The following is an 18,295-nucleotide window of genomic DNA, read 5'->3' as shown; positions in this document are numbered from 1 at the left end:
AGTCTCCCCATGTCTTTGGACATCTGTGTTTGCCACAGAGAGAAGCTCATCCCATTGTTCCCACTTCTCACTCTGTCCTGTGTAGCTCCTCCATCCAAAGAATGCATTTCCCAGGGCTTTAGGGGGCAAATAATCAACATTACTGCCTTCCACCTGTGTTCAGACCTGTGGAGAGAGAGAGATAAGGGCGTCATGCAGGTAGAGAGCAGAAAATTATCTTTATTACTGTTACAAGTATTTGGAGGATGTGGCTTAGGTCTAGGCCAAATGGACTTGTCACTATTCCCCTGAATTCAGTATCTTCTCTGGCCCCAGCACAAGGACATAGCATGGCTGAGAACAGAAAAGGTGAGTGTGAACACCTTCTTCAGGGATTAGACCCCACTGAGAGGGGCAGGGGAGGGGCCAGTTGCATGGTTCCCAGATCTTTCTTCCAGCCTCCCGAGTCAAATAGGTTCGTCCCACTCTCACTGGGAGAAGCAACTACACGGTGCTGAGGACAGACAGTGTGGTTCTCTGGGAAGCTCTGCCACAGGGAACCTTGAAGGCTTGGAAATAAAAGTTCCCCAGGGGACTTGAATCAGAGCTGCTCACACTCCCCATGCCAGGTGACTGGTAGGATAAGTGGATCTGTGCTGGTGGGTGGCTCCTATAGGGCAGCACAGAACTTTGGGGAACCAGTGCCCTGCCTTTGCTGCCGAAGTTACTGCTGACCTATCTGGGGAGAAGAGAGGCCATGTGGAAGGAGAGCAGCGAGATATTTATCCCATTCTGACCATGCATCCCCTGCATAGATCCAAGAAGATGGGATCCCTAAAGGCAATAGCTGTTTCTCTTAAGTAAATAAAAACGTTTGGACACAGAATGAAATTAACTTCCCACAGAGGCATCCTGGAAGACTGTTGCTAATGTGTTATTGCTGCATTGAAGAGTTAGACACACTCACCCTGTAGGTCTAGCCCTGAATATTTAAGAGTGAAAGTCAGCAATCATCACTTTTATATATTATCACCCCTGTGTAAAAAGTCTGCTGAATAAGAGTGCACACTGAACAGACCATTGTTATGCACCGTTGGTGAGAATATAAATTTTCTCAGAGCAACTTTGCAACATGTATCAAGACCTTTAAAATATTCATGAATTTCAACTTAGTGTAATTGAGACTACAGAAATGATTAACTATAAAGCCAAAGCTTTATACACAAGGTTGACCATTGTAGCATTATGCAAATTTAAAGACTAGTAAATTAAGTATGGTGTAGAATGGAAATAACTAAATTTTTATATAGTTCTATAACTGAATATTATAATAAACGTTCAAAACCCTGTTTTCATAGAATTTTCATGATTTGAGAAAATCTGATTAAATGTTAGGTTAAAAAAAAACAAAGCAAAACACTCCATTCAGAATGAACTGAGTTCCTTTGGAACAAGAAAGAGGTCTTAAAAAGAAGGTATAGCCTGAGTTTGAAACTATAGAAGGATGCAGAGTGACTAAATGCAGCCACATGGACAGTCTTCTTCCTCAGCAGAGCAATTATAGGTTCTTTTTAGTTTTTCTGTATATTTTTCTGTCTTATCCCCCAATTTTTGTGAACATGAATTATTTTCATCATCAAAAAAAAAGTAGTCTGACCAGATAATGGTGCAGTGGATAGAGTGTCTTCCTGAGATACAGAGGACCCAGGTTTGAAACCCCAAGGTCTCCTGCTTGAGCATGGGCTCATCTGGATTGAGTTTGGGCTCACCAGCTTGAGTGCAGGGCCTCTGGCTTGAAGCTCAAGGTCACTGGCTTGAGCAAGGGGTCACTGGCTCGGTTGGAGCTTCCTTTGTCAAGGCACATGAGAAAGCAATCAATGAACAACTAAGGTGCCACAAATGGGAATTAATGGTTCTCATCTCTCACTTCCCGTTTGCCCGTCTGTCTCTCCATCCCTCTCTCTCTTGCTAAAAAAACAAACAAGAAAAACAAGTTTTATGTTTTCAAAAGCTACCACATTCTTACATAAACAAAAGGTAGTATGGAAAAATCACTTATCTCATCTCAGCAAATACAATTTTGGTGTGAGGGCATCCTGTATCAGTCATCCAGTATCACCATAATGCTGTGTAACAACCATGAAATCTCAGTGGCACACAATAGTAGACTGTGGATTGTCTGAGGTTTCTTTGCTTTAAGAATCTCATAACTTTCTGAGACAAGTAACGTAGCCAGGTCATGTTCTTTTCTTGATGAAGCACAAAAGAGCCACTCAAACCATGTCAGGCCTTCTAGCCTGGAATGGCTCTGGTACGTGGTTACTGTGACCCACATTACTTTAGCATTAGCAAATCACATGGCTGAGCCCACAGACAAGGGAAGGACATTCAAGTCATCTATCAAAGGGCACAGAACCAAGAAGAGATAGATTCCCTAAAGACAATAGCTATTTGTGTTAAGTAAATAAAAATGTTCATTTGGACACAAATGAAATTAACTTCCCACAGAGGCATCTTTTGGAAGACTGTTGGTAATGTGTGTTTTGTTATTGCTGCATCTAAGAGTTATACACACTCACTCTACTGAGTGGCTCTTTCTATGTCTTCAGATCCTGGCCAATGTGATCATCTTCATCTGTGGGAACCTGGCAGGAGCATACCACAAGCACCTCATGGAACTTGCTCTGCAGCAAACATATCAGGACACGTGCAATTGCATCAAGTCCCGGATCAAGTTGGAGTTTGAAAAACGTCAGCAGGTAAAATGATTTCAATCTTCCACAATTTTTAGGCATTATGAAAATGATGTTGTTACTGTTAATATCAAGTATGCAGTTCATTCATTCATTCATGGGCATCAGAAAGAATCCTGGAGCAGCCTGTGCCCAACCTGGGCTTTGTGCTGGGCAGAGTTATAAAGCAAAGAGCAGAGAGGGCCCAGGAATCCCAGGGTCATCCATATGCAGACATGACAGTTACAACAACAGCCATTAACATGTGGCTGGAGAACTTCAAATAATAATAATAATAATGCTTCGTTAAGGCACTGACTTTTAGTGAACCCCAATTTTCCTATGACAGTGTTTGTAGCAATATGCCTGAGCTGAAATCTTAGTTTCCCTCTCTCTGTACCATGGGATGAAATGATCTCATTCCCTGTTGAGGGAGATGATTGGAGTTGGAAGTGAGGGCCTAGGAGGAACAAGTTGTAGTGTCAGAGGCTGTCTAACTGTGGTTGCTAGGGGTGCTGCGTAGAAACATTCACCAAGGAAATACACAGATTATGATAAAGTGTTGAAAAAATAAGAGAGACAAGTTGGACGTGTGAGAGGCAAAGCTATATGGTATCATCTAGGGTAATGGAGATCTGGTGAAACAGGCATACTTGGAGGGGAAACCATCCAAACACAGGGGAACCTGTATTTGACATGCTTGACTTCAGTGAAGATGGGCTAGCCGTGTGAATAGTTTCGTTTTTCTTGGGTTTCTGCATTCATCACCAGGAACCAGTTGCTGTCTATACAGTCAATGGTTAGCATAACACTATGTGGACATTGACTCACCTCTCTGAGAGCATTCATCACCGTACCTATGAAGTTACCTATATTTGGCACATAGAAGATCATTATTATTTGTCAAATTGTATTGAGTTAGTCCATTTTAAAAGATTTCATCAACATGTATTGTGATGATGGGAGTAAAAAATCCATTAAATTTTGATGCTAGATTTATTTGTGTGTGAACTGATAAGTAGTCATCAAATTCCTTTTTGATAACAGAGAGTTCAGTTTATTCAATCAACAAGCATTGATTGAGCATGTATTTGTGTTTGGCATGATTCTAGACACTGAGATACGACCATAAATATTGCTTCCCCGCTGGTGTTATTAGCAAATCTCAGGGTTTGTTTTTGAAAAGCTTTTTCTGTTCCATGTATAGCCAAAGTATTCGGTAATTGACATTTAATTTTTTGGCCTGTATGTATATCAAACTCTGGATTCAACATAAAGAGAGATAGACATATCTCTTAAGGTTTTCTTTCTCAAAGAGTAGTAACTGGATTAGGTTGGCCCTGACAGATATATTTAACTTTCTTTTCCATCACCTCCAGAATCTACTTCAAAATAGCAAAGGTTAGGGAGAACTGAAATTTCAAGTAGACAGATTATATAACCTAATATTTATAGTACCAGCTTTGACAAAAGCAATAAGTCAAGCTACTGACCTCATCTGTACCGCATACTTTTCTGAAGAGACTTTGCGTAGCCAGAACCAGATGTCACTCCTTGTCATGTTGATCTGTGGTGTCCAAGTGGTCAGACAGACTACACTTTGACCTTACATAGCTCAAGAACTGGACCAATGTGACATCCATTGTGCTAATGACTCTATGGGACCATTAGGGAAGGTATTGTAAAGGCTTTTACTAGTTTCATTTTAAAGGAGTCAATGATCCTTTTTAAAATAAAGAGAAAGAGGACACTTTGCAGAAAAGTAAGATTTATATTTTAAAATTTTAATAATATATAATTTTACCTCATAAATATATTTTATCAACTATATTGGAAGTCACCTCCAGGGTCTGGTGCCCAGATTATAGTACTTTTCTTGTTAGGGCTACAGGAAATGTGTTCCTAGAATTAGAATAAATGTTTATATATATATATTTTTTGGCCAACATGTAAATACATGGGAATGAAAAATTCTCTTAGTTAACAAAATCCATAAGATATGATCTGACAGTGATAAGGAGACAAATAAAAATTGGCCAATGCCAGTTATACAAAGAAACAGTCCCTGAGGCATCTGACTGACCAAATTAATGACCCCGGGTCCCGCATGTCACTTCCTGCCCACCCGTCACCACACACCATCTTTGCTCCATCTACAGTCTCTACGGCAAGCAGTAGTGCCCTTAAAAGTGTTTCACTCAGGGGTAGGGTGTATTCGGAGCAAAACAATTTATTTCAGCACCAATTTGGATAAAATTAATACTGTTCGTTTTAATATTCCATAGGTCCAATGACTAGAGAAACAAGAGAGGCAGGGTTCCCCCAATGAAGGAACCTTGCAGTGGTCTTAACCTAGGCTCCACCCGGCAGCCCTTTCTGTTCATGGGTCACCAGGAGTCAAAATGTAGTAGCCATCTTGGTAGCTGCCGAGAGCTCATTGCCACACTAAGTGACTCAGGGGTTCATTTCCCAGGGACAGCATACCTTTAGCAGGCTTGCATAAGCCCCATTCCTGCCATACTGAAACTAGACGGTGAATACTTTGGTGACAAGGGCCATCTATTAATTTATTAATTTTCTTTATATTCTTAGAACATAGTACAGTTTCTTGCATGGAGTAGGCAAGGGGATGTACTCTTAAACATCAGCTGACAAAATGTATCAATATACTCTGCGCCTTCTTTTCCCCTCTGTTTCTCGATGTTCAACCTTAACCATGCAACTATTAAATATGTATGTACTTATCAGTCATCCCACAACTATATCCTTTGACACATTGGACTCCTGAGTATACTCATACCCATATGATGCACTATTCATAATAAAACTCACCCCCTGTCTCTCCTGGACTTCTCTGCAGGTTAAATGTAATCTCTGAATACTCCATACCTTGTAATTGCTCTGAAAGAACCCAGAAACTATCAGATGTGTCTTCTCATTATGAGGCTCAGTTTTATCATCATTCTCTAAAGTAACACTAGTCATGTTAAATCTTCAAAGAATAAAAGAAAGATAAATAGAAAAATGTGCACCTCCTATTCTTCCGGGCCTCTATTCCTCTCCCCAAAAGTTTCTAGCATAATTTTGACTGACGTATTTTTACAAACTTGGATTATTTTAGGCTCAATGTCATGAAAGTGATCAACATCCTTCAGTAGGGAATGTACAGACAGAATTTTTTTTTCCTGTATGTTATGAATGATACAGTTTTACGTTAAAAATAAAATGCAAACTTGAAATTACCCAGCCTGTTACCTTGATCCAGATCTGCTAAGAACTTATATTTAAACCAGTTGTGCTTGGCTCATGGATACAGTTGTGATGACAGTTTGCAGAATAATGGAAATTATCCTACAAATTAAAATGCTTGGCTCACGGATACAGTTGTGATGGGCAGTTAGCAGGATAATGGATCTTTAAAGCAGTGCTAGATTTTGATGTTGATGAGTATAGCACTTAACATAATTACTCTTTCAGATCTTTGCTGGTGAATTTTATTAACAAGTTGAGGGGAAAATGTTCAGGGGGAACATTTAGGAGTGGATGTTCCAAAGGGTGGTCAGTGCACAGAGACAAATGCCAGCAACAGAGTTGGCTCTTTAAAAAGGAGCAGGCAGATGCAGAAACACTCAAACCTTGGGCTCTGAAGACATAAAGCTTCCAAAAAAGTGAGCTTTCTGTAAAGTTATGAGTGGGATTTGGAATGTTTTATTGAAAAACGGAAGGAAATCCTTTCATGAGAGAGCAGCAGTGTGCTTCATCAGCTGATATAAATGAACAAAAAATGCGACAACTTCCATGAGAGAGAACTGATGAAGCTCTCAAAGTTGTGTGCTGCTGAATAATTGAAAACTTAAATTATTTAAACTTGCTATTAAGTAAGCTTTGCTTTTTATATGCTTTCATGACAAATATTCCTATCACTTCCACTGTAAATTAACATTTATAGCTACCGTCTTCTGCCTTTAGTGACATCATGATTTTATTTTATTTCATTGGGAAATGAATAATATAAGAATGAAGACTAGAGAGGCTAAATCAATAATAGTGTGCAAAAAAAAAATAGAACGATATCAATTTTATGGTATTTTGTGGGTATTTTTTCTAAAGAATGAGTTTAATCATTTCATCTCTTACTGTCTTTCTTTACTGGTGCAATAGAGCAATGGGCTGGAGTGCCTCCTAAATCTAAAGAATTAATAGCTGATACAACCCTCCCGCTGAGAAGGGATTTGGAGAATTTGCAGTTCTGTGGCTTCAGAGATTAGCCTTCTTCACCAGGACACCCCTTGACTAGAGAGATGAGGTGTTTGAAAATCAGGAATTTGCCTGACCTGTGGTGGCGCAGTGGATAAAGTGTCAACCTGGAAACACTGAGGTCGCCGGTTCAAAACCCTGGACCTGCCTGGTCAAGGCACATATGGGAGTTGATGCTTCCTGCTCCTCCCCCCTTCTCTCTCTCTCTCTCTATCCCTCTCTCTCTCCTCTCTAAAATGAATAAATAAATAAATAAAAGAAAAGAAAAAAAAATATATATATAATAAAAAGAAAATCAGGAATTTGCTACCATGCATATTTCCATTATCACTTACGCCCTGCAAGGCAGGACCCAGGTCTGATGTTCCTGTCATACCCCCTATCCCAGGGCAGTGCTCAGGATTTGGGAAGGCAGGGAACTCATATGCTTTCCTGAAGCCCAAAGCCCTTTACAAGTGGGAGGTTCAGCACTTGTCCGGGATGATGAAAGGGAGCCAACCTGTCCATTACATCTGCCCCATGAGTCTCAGAATTTGTGAATCTTAATGTATTCTGCTCAGATTAGATTGGAAAAGAAAAAAAAAAAAAGCAAATCAAAACCACAGTGATTTCCCAGCATCCCAAGCTTAGAAAAAAAACAATGTAAAATACAAACATTTTTTTTTTTTTTTTTTGTATTTTTCTGAAGTTGGAAACGGGGAGGCAGTCAGACAGACTCCTGCATGCGCCCGACCAGGATCCACCCGGCACGCCCACCAGGGGGCGATGCTCTGCCCATCTGGGGCTTCGCTCTGCCACAATCAGAGCCATTCTAGCGCCTGAAGCAGAGGCCACAGAGCCATCCTCAGCGCCCGGGCAAACTTTGCTCTAATGGAGCCTTGGCTGCCGAAGAGGAAGTGAGAGACAGAGAGGAAGGAGAGGGGGAGGGGTGGAGAAGCAGATGGGCACTTCTCCTGTGTGCCCTGGCCGGGAATCGAACCCGGGACTCCTGCACGCCAGGCCGAGCTCTACCATTGAGCTAACTGGCCGGGACCAAACTTTTTTTTTCTTGCTGACAAGATCATGGCATAAGATACAGATATATATTTTTTTCTTCTTGATGAGTTATCTTTGTGTGTTCTATTATAATATGATGTTTCCTTTGTTATATATTTTAATATTTCTTAGGCCAAACCTATTTTAGCCATGATTTTGTTTCTATGTCCCTATCCCAGTAACTTTATGATTGTAATTGCTGTATTTTGCAGTACTTCTTGTATCTTACAAGATCACCATCCCTCTTCTTTTTATATATTTTTAACTTCTTTTTATATATTTTTATATATATTTAGAGTTAGATTTAAACATTTTTGTCTGTTTATATTTTCTGCATAGATAATAGAATTATTTTTTTCAGGTTCCTAAATATGTTCCTTTAATCTTTGCATTCAGAAATATTCGATTTCTTTATTTCTGAGAACATACCATTAAATCAGTCAACAAAGTTTTTAGGATTTTCTCTGCAAAGTTCTCACACAGTTTTAATGTTTATTCTGAAATTTTGATAGATTTTTGTGCTCTTTTGAAGAGGTTATCTTCTGTTCAACATGACTTTTACTTGATAGTAAATATATAGTATTATAAATACAGGGATGCTATTGCAATATATGCTTATCTTGTTTTCCTGGCACTCAGGAAATTCTCCATTCACTCTAGTCATGCTTCCTTCCTGAACCCGTGTACAATAATCACATGCAGACTGCATTTTATGGAGTTTTTTTACCTTTAATTATTGATAATGTCTGGTATCAAAAGCCTTCAAGCTGGCTGCAGTGAGTGACATTATTCTGTGGTGTGGCTTTGTTGGTACCTGTGTTTATAGAAATGCCCAATGTTTTGTTTAAATGCACATTAAATGCACACATCTTTTAAAAAATATTTTGATGGGCCCTGGCCGGTTGGCTCAGCGGTAGAGCGTCGGCCTGGCGTGCGGGGGACCCGGGTTTGATTCCCGGCCAGGGCACATAGGAGAAGCGCCCATTTGCTTCTCCACCCCCCACCCCCCTTCCTCTCTGTCTCTCTCTTCCCCTCCCGCAGCCAAGGCTCCATTGGAGCAAAGATGGCCCGGGCGCTGGGGATGGCTCCTTGGCCTCTGCCCCAGGCGCTAGAGTGGCTCTGGTCACGGCAGAGCGACACCCCGGAGGGGCAGAGCATCGCCCCCTGGTGGACAGAGCATCGCCCCTGGTGGGCATGCCAGGTGGATCCTGGTCGGGCGCATGCGGGAGTTTGTCTGACTGTCTCTCCCCGTTTCCAGCTTCAGAGAATAAATAAATATTAAAAATATATATATATATTTTTTGATGATTTTTTCTGGTTTCTTTAAACATTTGAGTTTTTCTTAGCCATGCCGTTTTGATTTTTTTAAAACCTCTACTTACTTTGGTTTCTAGAGAGATACATATAGACCATTTGCATTGTTGTAGTAATCATTATTCCATATCTAGTATCTCTTATTTTGTTCCTTGACACATAGTGCAGTTTTTCTTAAATTTTTATAACAGTGTCATTCTATATTGTATTTCCTTTTTCTTTTAAATGTGATTTATAAGACCTCTATTTTTAAAATATCTTGTAAACTCTTTAGAATATCCACCAACATTTTAATATTATAATTATTATTTATCTAAATGGTCCCAATAGTGCGTATCTATGCCCTTTCTTGCTAATAAACATTCCAGTTTATCTTATTTTAAATTAATTAATTAATACAATGTTATATTTTCTTAGCAATCTCATGAATGTCTTCCTTTCTGCTTCCTTCCTCTCACCACTAAATTTCTTGAAACAGTGGCTCCTGTTTCTGTTCCCCTCTGACCCACTTCCTAACTGCACTGTTCAACTGCCATCAAAATTCACTTTCAACTTGCTAAATTTAAAGACATTCTTCACCCTAGCTTTCTGCAGGATTGATGTTTTTGCCCACATTTTTGTCTACTTAGGGAAAAATATTCTTGGAGGAAAGGACCAAACCTCCTCTTGTGGTTCCCATCATCTGGAACCATTCTGGGTCTCTGGCATTTTTCTGTCCACATTCTTCTTAGACACTTTTCTATTTCTGTCCACCCGGGCATACACATGTTCTGCAGGCTCTGCAGGGAGGCATCTTTGCTCCATTCCCGTGTTGATCAGCTTCTAGCTTCTCACACATTTCCGGTCATCCTGTCTGGATTAATTTTTTAAAAAGCACTATCTGCCCTTTACTTTTTCTGGAGTTCCAGACCCATCTCTCATGAACACTGCAAACTCAGAATGTTCAAACTCCAAGATTCCTCAAACTACACTCGTCTGACATCCTCCCTACTTCTGTTAGTGAGCCAACCCTCTCTACCTCACCCTAACTCTGAATCTCCCCTCTATGTCTGGGCTGTCTCCTTCGCATTCCCCACAGAATCAATTGCTCTGTGGTGTAGTTTTTATTTGTCATTCTCACTGCCCCTGCCTTAGGATGTCACTGCACTCTGCCCTCATCAAATTTATGCCATACAATAGTGTCATGTTCATCTTCCCAAGGCTCGTATCTGTGCAGAACTAAGCTTGTAAACACCCTGGCTTGATTAACAATGCAGTGCTCTTACTGGTGTTCTCTGACTTATTTGCTGAGAGGCAGTATTGTGTAATGGCTTTGCTTCCTCATTGTTTGGTTTTGAAGCTTTCCTGGTCCTTCGCTTCTTCATCTTTAGAATGGGAGTGTTATTCATTCAGGCTGGTATAACAAAGTAAAATGAACTAGGTAGTTTGTTGAGAGGAGATATTTATTACTCAGAGTTTTGGAGGCTGGAAACCCAAAATTGGGTGATCAAGTTCTGCTTAGAACCCTCTTCCATTTTTGCAGATGGCTGACTTCTCCCTGTGTCTTCACATGGAAAAAGGGGTGAGGGTGCTCTGTGGGGCCTCTTCTAAGAATATCGGCCCCATTCATGAGTGTTCAGCCCTTATGGCCTAATCCCTTCTCAAAGATCTCGCTTCCTCATACTGTTACATTGAGGGGTAGGATTTCTACATATAAACTGTGGGAGGGCACAAAAATTCAGTCCATAGCAATGGAGCTATGACCTTACCTACCTCAGTAGAGTTGTGATTATCTTATACATTTTTATTATCATTCAAGGAGCTCACTAAGATATATCTATGTGCATAGCTATACAAATTTTATATTATTTCTATATATGTGAGCTCACTATACAAATAAATATACATATATGTGCTGGCTAAACATATATTGGTTTATATATTTATAAATATATATTTAATATATGTGTTTTATGCTATTTATTATATAATATATACCATATATAATATACAATGTATATCATGTACATGTGTATATAATTCCATATATGTATATAATTCCAAATGTCCTAAAGAGAGTCCACAGAAAGTAGCTGACACTTTCTATCAGGGCAGAAGAACTGCTGAGGCTCATTGGATGAGGTACTGGCTTCCCTGGGAAATTTTTAAGATGATAATAAAAGCAGAGACAGCACCTGCATCTTTAAAGTCCTAAGAACAGAAGGGCCGGTGCAACCCCTGAAAGCTGGAGGGTACTTTTTTGAGCCAAAAGCCTCTGAGGAAGGAAATGTTGAAAACTGGGGAGACTCAAGAACATCCCAGTGAGAGAGCTGTGGGGAGGAAGCTGCCCCTTGTGAATCACCACATGGCCAGTCAACAAATTCCTAACATTGTTACCTTCTTTTCAGCAATATCTTTATCTTCACTCTCTTAAGTTATTATTTATGGACATTTCTTTATACTGAAAAAAAATAGGAGGAAATGATAAGACACTCAAGTTATGGCCTAAATCTTTGTTTATTCAGCAGGCGCTCCAGGGGTCCATATTGGACTCATTCTTCTGTTGCTAATATTTCAGTCTTAAGGATAAAGAGAAATCCTGAAAGCTTCCAGAAAGAAAAAAAAAACAACAACAACAAAAAACAGATGAACCACTGTGGGACAAAATCAGATTTGCATTTCTCATAAACAACACCAGATGTTAAAAAACAGTAAAGCAAAATCTTAAAAGTATCCTAAAAATGTATTTTGCACTTTGATTTGTGAACTAAGTCAAACTATTATTTATAAATGAGGTTCAAGTAAAGATTCTCAGGCACACATCGACTCAAAGCACCACCCACACAGGTGTTATGGCATGAAAATTTGAAAAAAATTTTCCAGTAAAACACACAAAAAATTAAACAGAAAAAGGAAAAAAGGTTGGGGGATTAAATAAATTTTGTGAGCCATGATACTGGTAAAGGTTATGAGATATGATTAAATAATTGTTGCCTAATATAAAAATACCACTACTTATTAAAACAGAAAGAAAAACAAAAGTTTAATATTTTAAAAATGGAATCAGCCCTGGCCGGTTGGCTCAGCGGTAGAGCGTCAGCCTGGCGTGCGGGGGACCCAGGTTCAATTCCCAGCCAGGGCACATAGGAGAGGCACCCATTTGCTTCTCCCCCCCCCCCTTCCTCTCTGTCTCTCTCTTCCCCTCCCACAGCCAAGGCTCCATTGGAGCAAAGATGGCCCGGGCGCTGGGGATGGCTCCTTGGCCTCTGCCCCAGGCGCTGGAGTGGCTCTGGTCGCAGCAGAGCGATGCCCCGGAGGGGCAGAGCATCGCCCCCTGGTGGGCGTGCTGGGTGGATCCCGGTCCGGTGCATGCGGGAGTCTGTCTGTCTCTCCCCGTTTCCGGCTTCAGAAAAATACAAAAAATAAAATAAAATAAAAAAAATAAAAATAAAATGGAATCAGTTCAGCTCGGGAGTTTTTGAGGTCAGAACCATCCTGTCTAGAAGAACTCCTTATTTCCAGAGCAACAGCAACAAAAGGAATGATTTACACCATTGCTTTGAGTCATGGTGACTACATCAATTTCAAACATTAAAAGAGAGTTTTAGATTTTTTGTACTTATCAAGATAAATCATGGTTTAAGTTTGAAAAACTGTCTTTTAGTGGTAATACAAAATTCAGTGCAGGGGGAAAAAAAGACATTGCTTATATAAGGACAAGCTATCTTGAATTATGCAGTCTGGCACACTGAGTCTTTAATATTTTTCTTCTATCGTGTGCAATAAAATCTTAGCTTAAGGACCAGGGAAATAGTCCTTATTACACTGAAGCTATGAAAGTCAGAATCCTCTGAAGCACATTCTACATCTCAGCATTATTGGTATTTGCATTTACATAACATTTTTCATCTAGAGGAACTGAGTTCTTTATAAACATCATAAATACCACATTGCACAGAAATGTGTCATATGGTGGTGCTATAGCCATAAATATATAGAGCAAGGAACTACTGAGCCTTAGCCAAAGCTTGCGCTTGATGGGCAATTTCACTCAACTTCCTGCAGGCAAGACTCAAGCATAAGTTTTTTGGTTTTTTTTTAAGCATAAGTTTTATTTGGGAATAATTTGCGCTTGGGACCATTTATTTTCACCTCATCATCTGGATGCATTCAATCTGTAGCTTTTCCCCTGTGAGAAAGTTGCTATAGGAAGGTTTGGTGCCCTCATAAAGGGTAAGGCTCTTCATTCTAACCAGAATTTCCTCACTGAGCAGACCACTCTGTCCTTCTTTTGAATATATGGGTGTACCTTTCAACTGCTAGCGTAAGGAGCTCTGCCAGGTAAGGTGACTGTAAAAAACATCTGTTACACCTGTTGTTTTCTGTTGTAGTTGGTTGGTTGGTTTGGTAACTTCTCTGTGTCTCTGTTTCATGATCTGTAACATGTAAGCAGTGGTAGCATCGACCCATAGAGTTGTTCTGGGGACAAAGTATACATGACAGTGTGGAGCAGCCTGACACAGCAAGCATGCCGTGCACATGGGCCCTAAGCCACTTGGTGGAAATAGTATGGAGATTGAACCTCACTGGCTTCCATAAGCTATCAATTAATGGCTTTGCATAGGGATCCATCTATTGTATGAATGCTCAGAAATAACCTAAATATTACAGGAAAAAAAGTAGCCACAAATGTACACTTTTGGAAATTTGTGATGCTTTTGACACATCTTGAAAATTAAAGAAATAGTACATAACTAGGTGGTGCACCATGAATAGAGCATCAACTTGGTTCGAAACCCCAACGTTGCTGCCTTGAGTGCAGGCTCATTCAACTTGAGCATGGGATCATAGACATAACCCATTGGTCACTGGCTTGAGCCCAAAGTTCTCTGGCTTGAAGCCCAAGGTTTCTGGCTTGAGCAAGGGGTCACAGGCTCAGTTGAAACCCCCTGGTCAAGGCACATTTGAGAAAACAATCAACAAACAATTATGGTCTCGCAAGTATGAGTTGATGCTTCTCATCTCTCTCCCTTTCTGTATATCTGTCCCTGTCTGTTCCTCCCTCTCACACCTTCTGTCTCTCTCTTCCTCTCTCTCACTAAATAAAAAAAGTAAAAAAGAAAAAGAAATAACAACTCTGGGAAGGTGAAGAGGTACTGAGGATGAAGGCTCTAAATCAGCTAATGCGTTGCTTGATATTTGGCCTCCTATTTGTGTCTTCTCTTCCCTCTCCAACATTTGGCAAAATTTTGGAAAGAATTAAAGATCTACAAGAAGCATCAGTTCTAATCATTGCAGGTTGTCCTTAACTTTTGCTGTTTCCTGGTGTTCTCTTTTTCTGCATCGAAGTATGTGTCAGGCTTGAAGTGCTAATGTCGGGCTTGAAGTGCAAAGCAACGGGATAACCAGATTCTCTGCCTTCCTTCTCCCTTCTCTTGGAGGAACCCTTCTAAGGGCAAGTGTACAATGCTACAAATGATGTCAGTGCTCAGGGGCTTCAGTTTCCACACGTGTAAATAAAGGCTCTGCCTAGCTCATTTTATTAGCTTAATACTCTCAATATATAACCATCATGGCAATATTTTATCTTTTTAATGACTGTGTAGAATTTCATCATATGTATAAAAAGAACAAGAACTGTCTGATTTCACTCAGATGTTGTATATAAAGCAAAAAAGCAACAGATGAACAAACAAAATAAACATACAAGCAGAATAACAAACTCATAGATTCAAACAACAGAATGGTGGTTACCAGAGGGGAAGATTTGCGGGGAGAACGAAGAGAGTAAAATGGTGACAGAAGCAGACTAGACTTTGGTTTGTGAGCATACACGCACTAGAAATGCCAGAGTAGGAAGTTATACCCTGAAATTTCTATCATGTTATTAACCAATGTTACCCCAATAAGTTTTATAAAGAAATGAGGGCTCTGAACCCCAATAGACTTACATGCATTGCGTTTTCTAATATTATGTTCTGTCTTTCAGAACCCTTCAAAAGAAAACTCTATTACTGGTTTCCTTCTCTTTATTTTTTACTGCATCTCCAGTTCTGGCTGTGGTTTTGAGGTGCTTCCATTAAGCTTTTCACTCCTTGCTCTCTGTGGACCTTCATTTCTATGCTGTGGGCATGGCTTTCATTTCTCATAGCATATTAGTCCTATTTTAGCTAATTATTTCCATGAGTTATAAATATTCATGCTTGCTAGTTACAAGAAACTCTTCAGAGCAAAGCATCAAGATAAAAGAGTTTCTTAAGTGAACAGGTATTTTTGCATTTGCAAGGAAGAGCATGACTGTGGTACATGGTAAAAATACTCTTTAGCTTAAAAATACTGTACACTTTACCATAAATATCATTAACTGATGACCCAAGAATATCGATAGCCCCCATGCTGTGGTTTCAGGTAAGGAGCCCCCCACAGGGTATGTTTCATGGCAATAGAAAGAGGCAGAGTTCTCTAATAATTAAGAAAATCTTGGTCAAGTAATATGTTTATTTCAGAAAAACTGACTTATTGTGAGAATTGAAAACATAAAAATGCATATAATAAACTAGTCTCAAGTCATAAAACCTGGAAAATTTTAATTAGAGATAAAATGCATTAAGAACACTTTGTGTCATTTAATAGAATTTTGATGAGCAAAAGGATATTAAGTTTGTAAAGTGAGCTATTTCTGCCATTGTAAGCAAAGTAGATTTCCTGTCAAGTTCTGAAAATTAATGGAGTTGGATAAAGGTCTTTGTCTCACAGCTATGGCTGAAGCAAACAAACAATGGCTTAGAGGATAAGCTACTAGAAGTTACTATGCATAAAACTAGTCTAATAAATTTGAGTGATCTGTTATAAGTCACTTCTCTGGCTAAGAAATGCTATCATTTTTATGTGCTCAGAATCACACAAGTGGGAGCCACTTAAATTTAGAGCTCTATATCCCCATTGAAGGAATTCTTTGTGTTGTTTTCTCAAACAAGGTGATAACTATGAAATATGAAAAACAGAGGTAACATTATTTTCCTGTTTTAATTCTCATTTGGGTAACAACTGAGTGAAAGGTTCTTCCTGATCTCTTAGAAGTACATATATTGTGTTGAGGTGGAGCAGAACAGTGATAGAAAAATCAACCCCATTGTTAACATTCTGATTTCATATAGGATTAAACATGGAAATTTGAGTTCCCTGGAAACTGTATTTCTTTCTAGATGTACTGTTAGTTTAAAGCAAACAGAGCTGAAATTTCAATGTTCTTCATCAAACATGGTCAGTGTAACAACTTATGAGTCTGGAGGATCTAAGTGTAGCCTTTACTAAACTACTACTATTGTATGTATCTTTATAGATAGAGAGAGAGGGAAATGGAACTATGTGTTTTTTTCTGTTGTTCCTCTTTGTAGCTGTGGAGGAATATGAGCTGAAGATATGTAATGTGCAGTATTTCAAGTGAGGGGGACTTGCTGGTCCAATGCCTCTACATGCTGGCGTGTACCAGGGTTTGGGTCTCCAGTCTGTTTTTTGTCACTCACTCCCTTGGCGTTTGAAGCCATCCATACACTGACAAGATGATAGCTTTGATCTCTCCCCTGAAAACCTGATTTAAATTTCAACAGCCAATTCCATGTTTTCATTGGAATGTTTAATGTGCATCTCAAACATAACATAATCAAAATGGGATCTTTGATTTCTCCCAGACCTAGTTTTCTTCTGTTTTCCTCTCAGTAAATGATACCCCATTCACCCAGTTACTCAGGCCAGAACTCTAGGAGAAATCATAATGGACTCTTTCCTTTTTCTCTTTCTGTTCACATCTAGACAAGCAGCAAATGGTGTTAGCTCCGCCTTTCTGTACACCCAAACCCACAGACCTCCCTTATCACCCTCATTCATGCCACCTTTCTTTTCCCTGGACTTCAGCATTAGCTAAATTGTTCTAGGTCAATTTCTTGTCCCCTCCATTATATTCACCACACAGCAACATATCAAGCCTTTAAGAAGTCCTTCAGGTGCTGTTTGTTACTCCTCATCTTAACTCAAGAGAATGGAATCTAAATCCCTATCCTTGCTCTATAAAGCCCAGAATGATCTGGCACAGAGTGAGTCTCCAACCTTATATTCTATCACTTTTTTCCTCCGATTAAGGACTTAGGATTCTGTTTTTCCCAGGCTGGGTGCATTTCCCAAAAGGGCTTTGACTCGCTGTTTCCTTTGCTCCTGCTTTCCTCCCATTAAGTCTCTAATCCAGTGTCAGTGCCTGGTGATGATTGTGTGACTGTACTATCTGATACAGCACTGCCATGATCCTTGATTTCCCAACCCCGAATTATTGTTTCACAGTACTTGTCAAAGCATTACACCACTTCCCTTTTGTTCTTTTCTTTATCCCCCCTTTTTTCTTATTTTTTTTGTTTGTTTGTTTGTTTTTATCTATATCAGAAGTTGGAGGCTATTTATGTAAAGGAATAGATCATGAACAATTTAGACTTTGTAGGCCATGAGGCAAGACCAAGCTATTGTCCTCATCAAAAGGCATATTGCTGCATGCACACACATATACACACACTTTCGTTTTAAAATATGAAAACTATTCTCAGTTTATGGGCCATCCAAAAATGAATGGGATTTAGCCCATGGGCCATAGGTTGATGACCCCTGGTTTTTATCATTTAATAGGAAGTAAGAAAATAAGCACCATTATGGGAGGAATTTAGAAATTTTAGTTTATCACTATTTTCATGGCACCTAGAAAACAAAGATTCAAAGCAACCACAATAATATGTTCAAAATTTAAGAAAATATGCTAAAAGAAGTTAGGAAAGTGTGATAACAATGACTCACGAAATAGGAAACATCAATACAGTGATAAAACTTATAAAAAGAGTTAAATGGAATTTCTGGAATTAAAAGTTAAATAGCCAAAATAAAATATTTACTAAAGCAGGTCAACAGGAGATCTGAATTTGGCAGAATAAATAATCAGTAAACTTGAAGATAGAGCAATA

At 39.3% G+C, this 18,295-nt stretch overlaps 1 protein-coding gene across 3 annotated transcripts in view; it reads left to right on the top strand.

The window, feature by feature from the left end:
- ADCY2 (adenylate cyclase 2) overlaps nucleotides 1-18,295 on the top strand; it is a 412,700-nt gene that overhangs the window by 232,933 nt on the left and 161,472 nt on the right. For all 3 annotated transcript variants that reach the window (XM_066374716.1, XM_066374707.1, XM_066374698.1), the window contains exon 4: nucleotides 2,589-2,738. In XM_066374716.1, coding sequence (XP_066230813.1) covers nucleotides 2,589-2,738 — 150 coding nt within the window. The remainder of the gene's footprint in view (nucleotides 1-2,588; nucleotides 2,739-18,295) is intronic.

Source organism: Saccopteryx leptura, chromosome 1 (assembly GCF_036850995.1).
Source record: "Saccopteryx leptura isolate mSacLep1 chromosome 1, mSacLep1_pri_phased_curated, whole genome shotgun sequence".
In the NCBI taxonomy this organism is placed as follows: domain Eukaryota; kingdom Metazoa; phylum Chordata; class Mammalia; order Chiroptera; family Emballonuridae; genus Saccopteryx; species Saccopteryx leptura.
The sequence above is the reverse complement of the archived record's forward strand: the minus strand, read 5'-3'. Positions and strand labels throughout refer to the sequence as shown.